Raw genomic sequence first — 13986 nt, forward strand, 5'->3', positions numbered from 1 at the left:
ATTATTTTCGTGGGGAACCATAATAATATTTATACTAATACTGTAAGGAAAAAAATGCACCGTGTGTGCCATGAATAACTTTTTAATGAAAAAAAATTACAAAGATATTTAAACGTCATAACTGTTGGACGGGCGACGCTCGAACAAAAATATCCGTTGAAAGATTTAAATTTCAGGGCACACCTCCTGCGTCGTCACGACGCTATTCTGTCTCCAAGCGCAACATAAACAACTGAAAAACAACAACAACAAACCTGAAGATATTCCTCACAATGTCATAACATCGGACAGTAAGATTGGGGACCGTTGACATCGGGTAAGAATACGCTAGAGTTACCGGAAGTTGTCATGTCAATTCTGTCGATTTACTTTTTAATTCCTCGCCTTTCAGGAGCTTAAATAACAGAAATAATGTCAACCAAGGAAGATGCGTTATCCCCAGACGAGTTGAGGAAGCGACTTTATAAAACTCTGAGAGACAGGGGCGTGCTGGACACGCTAAAGGTAAGTCTTCAGTGTTGTGTAGCCAATGACTGCCTTGCATTTGTCTTAATTCTTTTTTGTTGTTGTTGGTCTGATTAAGACTCAGCTGCGAAACCAACTCATCCACGAGTTAAAACCTGGACGATTAAGCGGAGCAGAACCATCTCTGAGATCAGATTCCCTTTTGGTGTCAGTCTGCAACAACATCGTGGCTGACTATCTTCACAGCTCAGGCTATGAGTACTCCTTATCTGTATTCTGCCCTGAGAGTGGCCTGTGCAAAGAGAAGGTTACAATTAATTTATTATAACCCTTAGCAGCCCAGACTGGGAGTCATATTATTTTTGTATAATAATGTTTGCGTATGGCAGGTGTTCAAGAAAGGAGACCTCCTTCAGCTTCTTAAAATCAGCCCTCAGTCACCGTTTTACAAATCCTTGGTAATAAACAGTACCGGCTGAAATGTTTTTGTTGATGTATGTACATTAAATATGAGTTTTAATGTGTTTTTGTTCTTTTACAGTATTTGAGCATCAATGATACAGGTGCTATATGTTTGTAATGTACCATATTTCCTATTGTGGCCTTCAATAGAAATAGCTCAATGTCATGTTTTTGATATTTTTCATATTTTCCTATCAGGGTTTTTAATCAACCTCGTGTCACACGTCGCTGACCATCAGACTGCGTGTCGGCACCGGGACGCCGACACTCAGACAACAAGCTCAGCAAGTTATGAAGAATCTCTTGGTATGATCTTTTTTTTAATTTTATTTATTTATTTTTTTTTAAAGAATATTCAATACACATGCATAATGTTTAATGTGCCCTTTCTTTTTTTTATGTTCCCAGTTGAGAAGATGAAATTGATCGACAAGGAATATGAGAATGTGAACTACAGTGGGGAAAAGTGGTTTTCATTCCAGTCTAAACTGGCTTCCTATAAGAGAGAATTAGAATCCCAGATGCAGATTGAAATGAACACCAAGGTACTGGGGGGAAAAAAAACAACAACCTCAAATATCTTGGTCACCAACCTTGGCCTTAATGTTGTCCTTATTCCCTTAAGATGCAGCATTTTAAAGAGGTTGAACTCGCCAAGGTTAAGATGGAGGAAAGAGTGCAGTTTCAGAAGGAGTTTGACAAGCTGAAACAAGAACTGGAGAGAACCTATGAGATGAAGACGACGGCATTGAACACCAGGGAGAAACACGCCATTGAGCGGCTTCAAAAGCAACAAGAGGTGAAGAACCATGACAGCAATTTTTATGCGAATTAGTATAGCTGATGCAATTATTGAAAATTTTCGTCGCCTCAGATCGAGGAAAGAAATGTCTACATGCAGAGGCAAATGGTGCTGAAGGAAATCGACACACTGCGGAACAGAGAAAATGAGCTGAGGTTGCGAATGGAGTCTTTTGAAGAGTTTGTATTATTTAAATTTATAAATTTCTTGTTGATGACTGTCTAGTAAATTACATTGACAAAAATTCTGAATGTAGGACTTGTCAAATACACGAAGAGAAGGTTAAGACAGGCGAAGAGCTGCTGAGGAGGCGAGAACTAGCAGTGAAGACCATGGAGGAGATGCATGACCAAAGGCTGAAGAATGAACTTTCAAGGTACTTTATTGTTGAACAATGATTCTCTCAGTTGTCTATTAATTGTTGCTTTGTTTTGTTTTTCTTCCTGGTTATGTCCCATGTGTTGCCTCAATGTTTTACAGTTTTGTCTTCTGTCCAATTCATCCCAAACAAGCTCAATGGTGTTTTAAGTCAGGCATCTGTGCCCTTTTGTCTTTGTTTTTTCGTTCTGAAATGTATATTAACCTCTCGAGGTTGTCTTAGTTTTTGCCATTTCAAGCTTTTAATTGGACTTGAACTGCTTGACTTTCAATTAAAAAAAACAATAATAATACAAAATTGGGGTGTTCTAAAACTTTTGTCTGGTAGTATACAGTGGAACCTCAAAAGTTCTAATTTCAAAACAGTGTTCACAGTAGGTAATTGTGTTAAGTGAACTCATCTGTTTTAGCGTCATACAGTTGCCATCATACAACGTTTGTTAACTGCACAGCAAAATTCTAAGTAATATTTTAATCATCTTAAACGTCATTGTCATACAAGTGTATGGCGAAGTTAACCACTGCAGAATAAAAGCAAACTAAAACTACTCACCCTTTGAAGATAATAACGAGGGAACGGGAACGGGTTTGCTTTCACCTTGTTTTGTTTCGGTATTTCTGGAAATAAAGCCTTGTCACATTTAATCAAATTAAATTGGTTATCACACTCTTTGTTATCGTATCACAAAAAAAAAGTAAAATCTCGTGAGATTCCCTGAAATCACATATGATGGTTTGAAGGTTTTAAGACACTTTTGAGGCATACCTTTGACAACTTTTGGAAGGCATTTAACTTTAGACGTTCCAGTGTGTAATGATTTCTGTGGTTTTGTATGGCACCTTTGGAATTTTTGCTTTGTTCATACGATAGAAACAGGTTTTTGTTGCACCAAAAGACATGACGTGTTCTAACCGGCTTGGGTCCATTACTGCAATATATTGTGCTTCTGACCGTAGTTATCAGCTGGAACTAAAGGAGGATTACAACAAGAGAGCAGAGCAACTAACAGCAAGTGAGAAGCAAAACAAAGGTGAATCTTGAATGCATCCATTGTTGTTCGCTATCCTTTTCAGCATTAAGATCATGTTTATGTTTCTTTCCTTTCATAGAGGAAAGCATTCGCATTCAACAAGATTCGGCTGCAGTTAAAGCCAAATTAGAGAAGTACAATAAAGCCTGTTCAGAGATGAAGCGGCTGCAGGTAAAGGAAATGGGATGTTCAATTTTCATCATGATTTGCATGATACCCACCCAAAAATAATCTCAACGATATCTGATGTCTGCCAGGTGGAGCTGGATGCAGCACAGCAGCAGACCAGTCTGCTCCGTCAGCAGAATGAACTGCTGCGGGAAAGACTGGAGAATATGAGCGACTTCCCCAATTTGAAAGAAGACAACGCACGCTTGCAGGGGCAAGTGAAGCTTCTAAAGAAACAGCTAGAGGAGGCCCAGGAGGAGAACCGGCGTCTCAGTGCAGGTAAGCAGCGGAGAAACCGAGCAACAGCGACATTATGACCACTTCCATAAAAAATGGCTTCCAGTACAAGAGCTATATGAAATGTCCTTTACAAAAATAATAAGGTTATTTTGTAATTGCCACTCTAAGGCCTGGTACACACATAAAGAGTTTTCCACTCTTAAAAGATTGTTTATCTTTAGCTACAGACCCTAAACATGAAGATAAAAAACAAAACAAAACGGGCATTCAGCAGTTTTGGTCAGCATGTATGCGGTGTGTTCTGAGAATCTCAACACAGCACACCACACACATAAAGATTCTGTTCTACCGCTGTTCTCGAAGTCTCGCGCGGTCACAGGTGATCTCACAAAACCGAAGAAGAAGCAACACTTCCTGATACGCGCCGATGTCACACTAGTGTTCCCGTAGGTTGAAGGAGAGCCTTGTAAAATAGCGATGTTCTCAAAAATGCAACTTCATGCCGTCTGGGGAACCCACTTTTATCCATAAAACGACATCGGTTAAGACATTAACGGTATTTGTCAGGTGCTTCTTTGATTGGCTACATTCTGTTCTCAACATCATGACTCGGGAGAAGTCGGCATTCCCCACACATATGAAGAGCTTTGATCGTAAATATTGAACGCGTTCATTGTTTGAAATTGTCGGACCCTAAAATCGGATGATGATGAAATTAAATGAATCCACTCTTAACACACATCAGACCTAAGGACAGTCTTATAGGATATTCTTAGAAGACTTAAGATTGTTTGACGTGCTTGGTCGCGAAGGGGCAAAATCGGCACAAAACCAGGCCGATTGTCTTGATGTCGGTACCGGACCTATGGGGTCCACTACTGTATGTTTATTACTGTGGTTGTAATTTGGAGTAGTATAGAGCTGAACTGCATCATAATGAGAGCTGTGTCTAACATTTTGGTTACCTCCATTGACAGTAATTTATTGAGATGCACCTGTATTTGCTCAGCACTCAACTTCTCTGTTTCATTACATAAATCATGCCATGAAGAGTCCAAAATTGAGCTTTGCTGGACTTTCATTTAGTAAAATTGCAACCTTAAATGACATTTTGTGGATACTGACAAATCTCATTTGAAATCAATCGCCAACATCTGTGGGAGTATTTTGTAGTATGCCATAGAAAATCTTGATTCTGAAAGGAAGGTCTAGATTTTCTAAACAAACCTGTTGGAGTGTTCTCATTTATGTTGAGCACTGAATGTCATCCCTCTTTCAGACTTGGGCAAACCCTCCGACGAGCAGCTGGCCTTGCAGGTGGAGCTCCGCAAGCTTCAGAGCGCTTGCAAAATTGATAAGGAGGAGTTTGCGAACCAGAAGCACATGCTGCAGAAACAGCTGCAGTTGGAGGTAACCCAAGTTTTAGGCTCATGCTTTGATATCTTTTGTGTTTTAGTGCTCAACATTTCTGCCCGTGCTGCATTGTGGTAGGTGGAACGATGTGGTCAGCTGAATGTGCAGCTGATGGAGGTTGAGGAGAAGCTGCAGTGGACGACCACTCACGTTGAGGACCTCAAAATGCAGCTTCATCAAACCCAACAAGGTATCTTCTACAAAGGAAGCTAACTTCGGCTTTCAAGTTTACGATACAAAACTGGATAAAAGTATGAAAACTTCTGAAAAGGATGTTTTTGGTTTTTTTTAAAGTGTATTTACTACACTGCTTGTCAACACTTCAGGCTAAGGCCCATTGTTCAACAGTACTTCTTCATAAGACAACCACTTGTCGTGTTTCATGAGTCAAACGAAAGCACAAAAACAGCAAATAGCTGAGCTTTTCATTAAATAATGGAGGAGAGGTTAAAAGTAAAATCAATGAGTATGCAAATTGGCTCAGTTTCACGTCACAATCGCACACTCCGTGGCTCGGCCGAACTTGGTCTTGGTGACCCCCCAATTATGTTGATCGAAAATATTAAATGATTTTAACATTTACGATTTTTTTACTGAGCTGATTGAGAGGAAACCCCCCTATTAACACACCTCACACCACATGATAATCACTCAGGATAATTTTTTTAGAGACATCCGGGAATCGGGCCTTTGCTGACTTTGATCGTAAGGGAGGAAAATTCTCAAACCTGGCCTGATGGTCCGTGGATTGTGTAAGCCTACCTAACGTGTATATGTGATGTCCTAATGCTGATGGCTTCTGTAATTCATTCTTCTTCCACAGCTCTTGAAAACGAAGTGCTGTTCAACCCCAAACCCTCGCTGGTCGACCGCTCTGTGTTGGACTTCACCGGCGACAAGCTGGTCCCCCCCGACATCTACGTGGACCGAGAGGCGCTGATGCCCCTGGCGGCCTACGAGCACGTCGCCGACGTAGGCCGGCTCGTGCGGGGCGATTCCAACTCCGACTTGGAGATGCTGGCTGAATGTAACGCTCGCATGCGGCAGCTGGAGAGGGAGGCTGAAAGCTTGGAGGAAAAATGTTTGAAGTACCAGCAGAGGGCAGCGCGCTCCAGCATCTCACGGAGGCGTCCCGCGACGCCTTCAAGTCGGGCGGACTCTCCTCTGCTGACCCTAACTTCTGACCTCTCCCACCCTTACACCGCCCACCTGTCAAACACCTTCATCAGACCAGTGTCTCCTGAAAAAGCTGGAACCCCCTCCCCAACCGCACATGACGCCGGAAACGCCTTCCCAGCTGTTCAACACAGAGTGACCTTCTATCAAGAGCAACTTCAAAAGTCTTATGGCACGAGCAGCCTTTCGTCGGCTGAACGTCAGTCAGCAAGAAATGATGACCTCTCTCAGGGGCAACACTCATTCACACATCGATCCTTCCCCACCAGGAGGACGCTCCGTCGAGATGCAGCAGAAGGTAGTGCCACTTCATTAGGTTCACCCAATCAATCTAACCAGATTCAACACAAGTCAAAATGTGCTTGGAATTCCTACATTGCAGGAATTTCAGTATTGCATTTTAACATCCGATTCAATTCCAACCCTTTTGAGCAATGTAATGCTTTCAGCATTTAATTCTTCGCCCTTTGCCAGAAGTCACTTCATCGCCGTTGTTCCGGGACATGTCACACGACAGCCATCTGCCCTCAGCCCACCGCAATGAGGCGTCCAGTTCAGGGGAATTCTCTCCCGAGCTGAGCCCCCCTCGCAGCCCCCGGCTCCAGAGCACTGTGCGAGACCAACACAGGTACCATTTGGCACTGCTTGCTTTTTTTTTTTTTTTTTGACAGCACAGTGAAATCCATGCGTATGTGTATGTGACTTTGTGCAACCTGGCAGTGAATTATTTTCCTTTCAGTTCTCCAAGTCAACAACGTGTCTCCTCCAGCTCGCATTCCTCCCCGCAGCCTGAGAGGATTAACGTTGAGGATCTCACTGGCATTTCACCAGGTAGCCTAAATTAGTGCTTCTTCTTCTCAGCACTTACTGCATTTGTGTTCGTTTTGCTTTCAACAAACAGCACAAAAGTGTTTTGTATTGAAGTCAAAAAGCACTTCGACTCGTCTCCTGTCGGTAGTTTGGAGTAGAGCTGACACAGTTTGTAAATGTATCCTGTTTTATACTTCCAAACTCGTGATCAATACCAGGAAAGTCACACAAAGCTATTTACCTTTGCCACAGATGATGATTCAACATACTACTCATAGGACATTTAAGACTGCAGTGGATGCAGTTGTCTTCTACTGTATTTGATATGCACGAAAAATGTTCAACACCAAAAAGTTGGTACACTGTGTAAGAGGCTTTTTTTTTTTTTTTTTTAATCATGTTACTGACTTTTTGCTTTGGTTACTTGCAAAATGTTCTTTTTTTAATTTTGCCTTTTGTTGCACCCAACCCGACTTTGTTTTAGACTTGTTGCAGCCACCAAATTTGAAATGAAATTCACTTTTCACAATCTAGTAAAATCATTGAACATTTTTAATTTTTGCCATATAATAAGATACAAACTTTTGACTATTATATATGATTAACAAAATGACTTCACCGTTTTTTTTTGTTTTTTTTAAGTATTTTAATGAAGAAACATTTTTTTTTTTTTTTGTTTCAACAATTTTTTAAGCCTCAAGTTGTAATTTATATAATTGGTTTATACAAAAAAAACTTTTTTCTACTTTTCAAATCAAATGAAAGCTCACAAAATTTGGAGATAGGCATCTTTTTGTTTTATTTTATCCAAAATAGAGAGAAAACTGAAATTTTGTTTTGTTTGCCAGATAAATAAAAAGCCTCAAAATTTGGAGATACATATTTTTAAAACCAATATGTTAAGAATTTTTAAAAACTAAAAACACATTTAAAACATTTTTGTTTTGTAGCCCTAAAATGAAAAAAACACATTTTTATTTTTGTTAAAAAAAAAATTTAAAAAAAATGCTTTTCATGTTTTGTATGCACTATTGAAGTAATTGCGTTATGGATTGGATTCATGAGTTTTTTCAATGTTTTTTTTTTACTTATAGATTATCACAACTTTTGGGGTTGAATTGAGAATGATTAAGTGTAGCTTGTATTTTGTGATTTTCCTTAAGATTGCAAAACATCCTGTATGGATGTACTGGCCATTCTAATTGTGTGTGTGTTTGTTTGCGTGTGTGTGAGACCAGGTCCTCATACAATGGCCAAGATGAAGGGCCGCTGATTATGTATTCTTTGCTGCTTCTCTGGCCCTGTTTAGGAGGGGCAGTGGGCAAAGCATAAAAGATCCCTTTGTGCGTGTCTCCCTCTAGAACCCGGCCACATTCCAGAGCTTGTCCTGGACACTGCCGTCCCTCTCTCCTCCTCCGAGGCCCCCGGCGGCCCCTCTGTCCCCCGCCCACAGGCCCCGCGGGACCTCCCGGAACCCGCCACTGACCCACGGGGTCGAGCGGGTGAGTGACAGGAACAGCTGACAAGTACTGTAAGGTGCAAACGATGGGATTTGTTTTGTTTGTTTGTTTGTTTGTTTTTGCAGAACCCTCCCGAATTTCAACAGCCTCGGAGGATGAGGATAAATTGGATGAGGAGCAGCGTTGGGAAAGAGAGAGGAAAGAAAGGCAAGAAGTGAGGCGACGGGAGCAAGAGGAGGCCAGAGAAAGAGAACAACAGAAGGCGGAAAGACTGGAGAAAGAAACTGTAACTAAACTGACGAGCCCTCTATTTCTATTTATTCCTGTCTAAGCCACTTGTGTCATTGACTGACTGCATGTATGCCTGCGTAGCTCTTGCAACAGCAACAACGAAAGGAGGAGGAGAAGGAGGAGGATGAGGAAGAGGAGAAAAAAGAGGGAAGAGATGAGTTTGAGAGGCAGCAAGCAGAAGTCCCGAGTGAAAACCCTTTAGAGAAATACATGAAGATGGTCTTGGAAGCCAGAGAGAAGAAACAAGACAAGGTAAATCTTTGTTTTTTGGGTTTTTTTCTTAAAAGTCCCCTCCCATTAGAATCTATTTTTTGTCTACTGTTCTATGCATAACATAAGTCGAAATGAATCTGTGACATGGTTTAATTTCTGAATCTATCCGGTTTGTCGATTGAATGCAAAAGTCAATAAACTCATTAGGCTTGCAAAACTGGTGAATTTCAAATCGCTGACATTGTGACGTACTTTTGTCAATTAATATTCAAATACCTGCCCACTTTGTGTTTGTTACCCACCTACTCAACTCAGCTGGAGGGCAACGCGGCATTTCTGGATTCTACGTGAGAGAGCCATAAAAAATACATATTTTATGTTTTACAACGGTACTTAACTACTGTATTTTCATAATTTATGATGTAACAGTGATGGATGAAATAGCGAAGCTTGCATTCATTTTTGCCAGTGATGGTCATCTCGGCAGGTTCGATAGGAATCATTGGGAGCAGATGACGAGCTCAATATATCCTCCTCTCAGAGAATCTAACAGGTTAACTCCAAATGTGATATAGTTTTTAAATTGGCTTTCTTTATTTGTTTAGATTTTTTTGAAAAGTGTGATAACCAACATAGAACAGGAAATGTAAATTGTGTGACATAGAAAAGCGATACATGCGTCACTTTACTGGTTGATTTATCATTTAAAAATAAATTATGAATTGCTCTTTTCTCTTGGATGACAGCTAAGAATGTTAAAAAAAAAAAAAAAGTGCAGTGCCTAATCTTGACTCTTCACAAATTGTGTAAAGAAGTAATAGTCAGCAAACTAAACTCCAGCACTTGTAGTTGTTTCCACTGAGCAAAGAGACATTATATGCATGTGAGTATTGTTGCATGTGTTGCTGTCCTGTTTATGTTAAAGTAGCAATTGTTTGATGGTTTAAAATGACCACAATAGAAATGCTCATTTCTATTAGCTTGGATATGGTGTTTTCCGTTTTTGTATGTTAGCATTAAGATAGTGGACTTATGTCACAACTGTGGAGAGAGAAAAAAAAAGTGGCGACTCATGCTGTACTGTGCACTTTATGGTAATTTTGTTGTACTGTGGTTAACGTCTTTTTATACTTGTATGACAGTTAAGAAAGTTAAAACAGCGATCCCATTTTATATGTTTGCTAGATATGGTGTGAAATATTTCACAATTTGTTTGTAATTTTTATATAATTTGGATGATTACAGTTTACGGCCAGCGAATACCCAAAATTCACCACCTCAAGAAACGTGAATATTACATATAAAAAAAACATATGATTCCAAATAATAATAATACTGCAAGTTGACTTATTTTTTCACTTAAAATGCTTTTAATAGGAAAAATCGAGAGGTGTGTTCAATTATGGCGGTTCCACTGTACTCACCTCTACTTTTGAACCGAAAATAATTTGTATTTTTTTTTTCATCAGAGCTCTGGAGGTGAAGAAGAACACGTGAGCCCAGAGGTCAAGAGTTTTTCTGAGGAGAAAGATAATAGGTAGGGCTTGATTTATCCATTTTAATAATACGCATATAATCCCCCACAATCCATTTAATTTATTTTGTACTTTCTCATTTCCTTTTTTGTTTTTAGCTCCCCCCCCCCCTTTGCCCATGAAAAGTCCCACTTAATGAGCTCGTCTCTGTTTCCACAGCATTGCGGCATATTCGCACAAGGATGAAGATGCCGACGATGATTTCTGGTGAACCACTAGTTTGCTGGTGAATTTCTTTTTACGCCTTTATATAGTGTGGATGAATACATGAATGAACACATTGCTTTGTATTTGTTGGAACATCAGATGAAAAATTAGGAGAGATTTTGTTTCACTTTTTTTTATTTTCATTAAAAAAATTAACAAGCCAGTTGTGTGTGTGTTTTATTTCTCCGACAAAACAAGATGTTGGTTTGTTTGTCCTCCTGGTGATTGATTGATTGATAGGTAGCATTTTTTTTTTTTTCTTCTTCGTGTTTTTGGTTGATTCAAAAGGAGACACTTGCCGTCCACACTTTGGCTAAATCCCATTCCATAAATGTCGTTGCTTGTTTAAAAGTCTTAAAATGACTTGGGGTTCAGTGGGGGGAAGCCCTTTAACATTCATAGAAAAGACGTAGAAAATGTGTACTAATAAGATTTACATACAGTAGGATAAAGTAACCTATAAGCATAAAGAATTACTGAGCTAATCATTTGTATTAAACAAAACAGGAACAGGCAAACACTGCCTACTACCACAAAGTCAATATACGTGATCGTGTATCAACTCTGCATTTGATCTTCATGCAACAAAAACGTTAGCGCAGCAACTAACATCATAAAAAGATTACACAACAGTAATTATAACACTTCAAATTCCGATGCAATTATAGAAAAAGGATTAAAAAAATAATTGTACACAGGTCACACCTTCAAGCTCTTTAGATAATCCAAACTTGCTTCCACTGGCACCAAAGCACACACACGTCATGTTTGATAACACTGTAGAGTAACTACAATTCACAATAATGAGCTGAAATGGCAAATATGAGCGATCAAATTCTTATTTGTAATTATATATTTAGCAAGCATGTTGTTGTTATGGCATACAGCCGCATGCTGTGATGCAGAGTGTGACTAAGCTAACTTAAACTGTACTCACTTTCCACAATATTAGGTACACCTGCACTGTCTAAAGACCTGTGGGGAAAAGTCCTGTCCTAACATAATCATGCTCTGTCAATAATGAATGATTTTATGTTTGATTTATTTTTTGTAATTTGCAGTCTTTACATATAGCCATGCTAAGACTTCCGTTCTTATGCGTTATAAATCCTTATTAAATATAATATAGGCTACTCACAATTTTGTGAATTTAAACTAGTTTAAGACGATTAAACAATTAGGTACTGTACTTCCATTCATGGCTAGCAAAGTTTTGGACTCTGCAATCTTTATAAAGCATTAAACAAACCCTTGACAAGGATACCCTGACTAGTGTCACAAATAGATGTTTCATATATATTGGTTACTAAAATATTAGAACGAGAATCACATTAGAGTTGTAATTTTCAAACTTTGAGGGCTTTAGGGGATGCGCAGCAACATCAGAAAAATAAAGAAAAACTTGTTTAGATACTAGTTTACGCTACATTTTGGAGGGAAAAGACATGGTAAAGAAAAATTGAGGATGTATTTTTTTTCATGAAATCACCTTTAAAAACATCTTACAACGACTTCTAAAGGTAAGCTCATTTCACAATATTTTTTGTAGTCCCATCACTGCCTCTAAAAGTGTGCATATGAAGTGTTTTTTTAATGCTAAAGTGGAGAAAACTAAAGCCACACTATTACATTTGGACTGTTCTACATACACTTAATAAATTAGAATATCATAGAAAAATCAATTTATTTCAGTAGTGAAACTCATGATATACAAATGAATTAAACACGGGAAAATAATTTTCAGCTGGCCAACGCCTACCTAATTTCCCTACTAAAAATTACTTTGGATTGTTTCTTATCTAATATTCAAATTTCTCGAGACAGGGAATTTGGGGTTTCAATCTTTAAAATATTGAAATATTTTACTGTGTTTTCATTTGAACCACTGAAATAAATGAAAGTTTCTGCAATAATCTAATGTACTCAAATGCACCCGTACATAGTCTGTAGTATTTGAGTTTGCAGGTATACCTAATGTTGTGGCTTAATGAGCATTACAATGAAAATACCAAACTATAGTTGTACAGTACATGCTTGACATTTTCCATGTTCATCCGGCTCCAGCAGACCCCTGAGGTAGAGTTAATGTAGGCCATGAAGTTAACACATTTGCACACAAAAGCACATAGAACTGCCTCCATGCACATTTTTGATATACTATTATCTACTTTTTTTATCCGGTTTGAGTGTATTCACAGCAATGTTTTTGTGCATGTCGTAGATGGATTATGCAGACTAAATAAACCGGGTGGGCACGGGGGAATAATTCAATGCTTCTACTGTCACATGTGGTTACGTGTAACAATAATTATAATGCAATCATGTCTCGAGCTTCACCTTGCAAAGAGTGGTTACCAAATGACAGCCATAGACAATCAAGACAACCAAATGGGCACGTAAGAAAGAAAAAATAAGAAGCAAATTACTAGATGGTGAGTTAGCGCAGAGGATGCAGTGTGTTAGTCTGTTAGTGCGGCACAGGTGGTTATTGTAGCTCAGCCTTGTCCCGACGGGCCAGAACGGTTGCCCTTGCGTGCCCTTTGCATGAATGCGTGTGCGCGCGTGTGCGTGTGCGATGCCCTTATGTGTAGGAATGAAGGCATTCCTTGGAGCGTGACGTGATGTCCTGCAGCTCCTGCTCCTCTTTCATTTTGATGTCTTGGTAGGCATGCATTTGACTGGCGTCCTTAAGGTAGGCCCAGTTTGCGGAGAGAATCATGAGGAAGTGGATCTGGAAGAGAAGGGTGAGGTGGGTGGCCGGTGAGCAGGTCAAAGAGAAGAGGCAAAGCAAAAAGCTAGTAAAAAGGAGTCCCAAACTACAGTACATTACACAAACACACACACACACACACGGGTCTTTAAAAAGGGAAGACGATAGACCCCTTTTCTCAGTGACGTCAAACCACTTCAGAGCGTTCTGCTACTTGTACGGTATTTGCCAATGTGGTGAGACATGAACAAATATAAAAAGGTAACGTGAGATTTATTTTGTGGAGAGCAATATTTTTCCAGGGGGTCTGAAGATCGCTTTTACGGGGGCTAAAACAAACAAAAAAACTTCGCCATAAACACATACTAGCAAATAATTTGGGTGGGTGGGGGGGGCTTCTTAGTTTTGTATTTTTGATAAATTTGCAAAAATTTCCACGACAAAAAAACATTTTGATGTTGTCGTTATGGGGCAAATTTCATTTGGAGCAAAAGAATAAATACATTTAATTTATTTTGGAATACGGCTGTAACATGACAAAATGTAAACAAAAATAAAAAATCAAATACATAGGTCCATGAGACTTTTTCGTGTGTCCTGTCATAATAGAAGTGTACACCAAATT

At 39.3% G+C, this 13986-nt stretch overlaps 2 protein-coding genes across 6 annotated transcripts in view; one reads left to right on the forward strand and one right to left on the reverse strand.

The window, feature by feature from the left end:
- The window catches only part of gpm6bb (glycoprotein M6Bb), a 51385-nt gene that overhangs the window by 1179 nt on the left and 36220 nt on the right, over positions 1-13986 (reverse strand). The window contains exon 7 of one of the 2 annotated variants that reach the window (XM_061791604.1): positions 10881-13382. The exons of the other annotated variant lie outside the window; for it this stretch is intronic. Coding sequence (XP_061647588.1) covers positions 13233-13382 — 150 coding nt within the window. The 3' untranslated portion in view covers positions 10881-13232. Of the gene's footprint in view, positions 1-10880; positions 13383-13986 lie in introns of those variants that run through there. 2 annotated transcript variants of the gene reach the window in all.
- On the forward strand, positions 160-10814 carry ofd1 (OFD1 centriole and centriolar satellite protein). Of its 4 annotated transcripts, none has more exons than XM_061791600.1 (23): positions 162-316; positions 392-504; positions 584-772; positions 855-923; positions 1007-1028; positions 1126-1233; positions 1336-1472; positions 1553-1726; positions 1802-1908; positions 1986-2105; positions 3065-3138; positions 3218-3309; positions 3396-3585; positions 4826-4956; positions 5038-5149; positions 5783-6433; positions 6613-6763; positions 6875-6966; positions 8307-8447; positions 8531-8691; positions 8778-8948; positions 10379-10446; positions 10604-10814. In XM_061791600.1, the coding sequence occupies exons 2-23, from the start codon at positions 412-414 to the stop codon at positions 10653-10655; spliced, it is 3105 nt and encodes a 1034-aa protein (XP_061647584.1). In that variant the 5' UTR covers positions 162-316; positions 392-411; the 3' UTR covers positions 10656-10814. The 4 variants fall into 4 exon arrangements, with proteins under 4 accessions (XP_061647587.1, XP_061647584.1, XP_061647583.1 ...); XM_061791599.1 differs by having other exon boundaries at positions 163-316; positions 6610-6763; XM_061791602.1 differs by having other exon boundaries at positions 163-316; positions 1802-1884; positions 6610-6763.

Source organism: Phyllopteryx taeniolatus, chromosome 12 (assembly GCF_024500385.1).
Source record: "Phyllopteryx taeniolatus isolate TA_2022b chromosome 12, UOR_Ptae_1.2, whole genome shotgun sequence".
Taxonomy (NCBI): domain Eukaryota; kingdom Metazoa; phylum Chordata; class Actinopteri; order Syngnathiformes; family Syngnathidae; genus Phyllopteryx; species Phyllopteryx taeniolatus.

Coding starts and splice junctions, on each gene's coding strand:
- ofd1 (XM_061791599.1), top strand. CDS start 412: ATGTCAACCAAGGAAGATGCGTTATCCCCAGACGAGTTGAGGAAGCGA. Junction 4,957..5,037: donor AGAAACAGCTGCAGTTGGAG/GTAACCCAAGTT, acceptor GCATTGTGGTAG/GTGGAACGATGTGGTCAGCT. Junction 6,967..8,306: donor TCTCACTGGCATTTCACCAG/GTAGCCTAAATT, acceptor GTCTCCCTCTAG/AACCCGGCCACATTCCAGAG.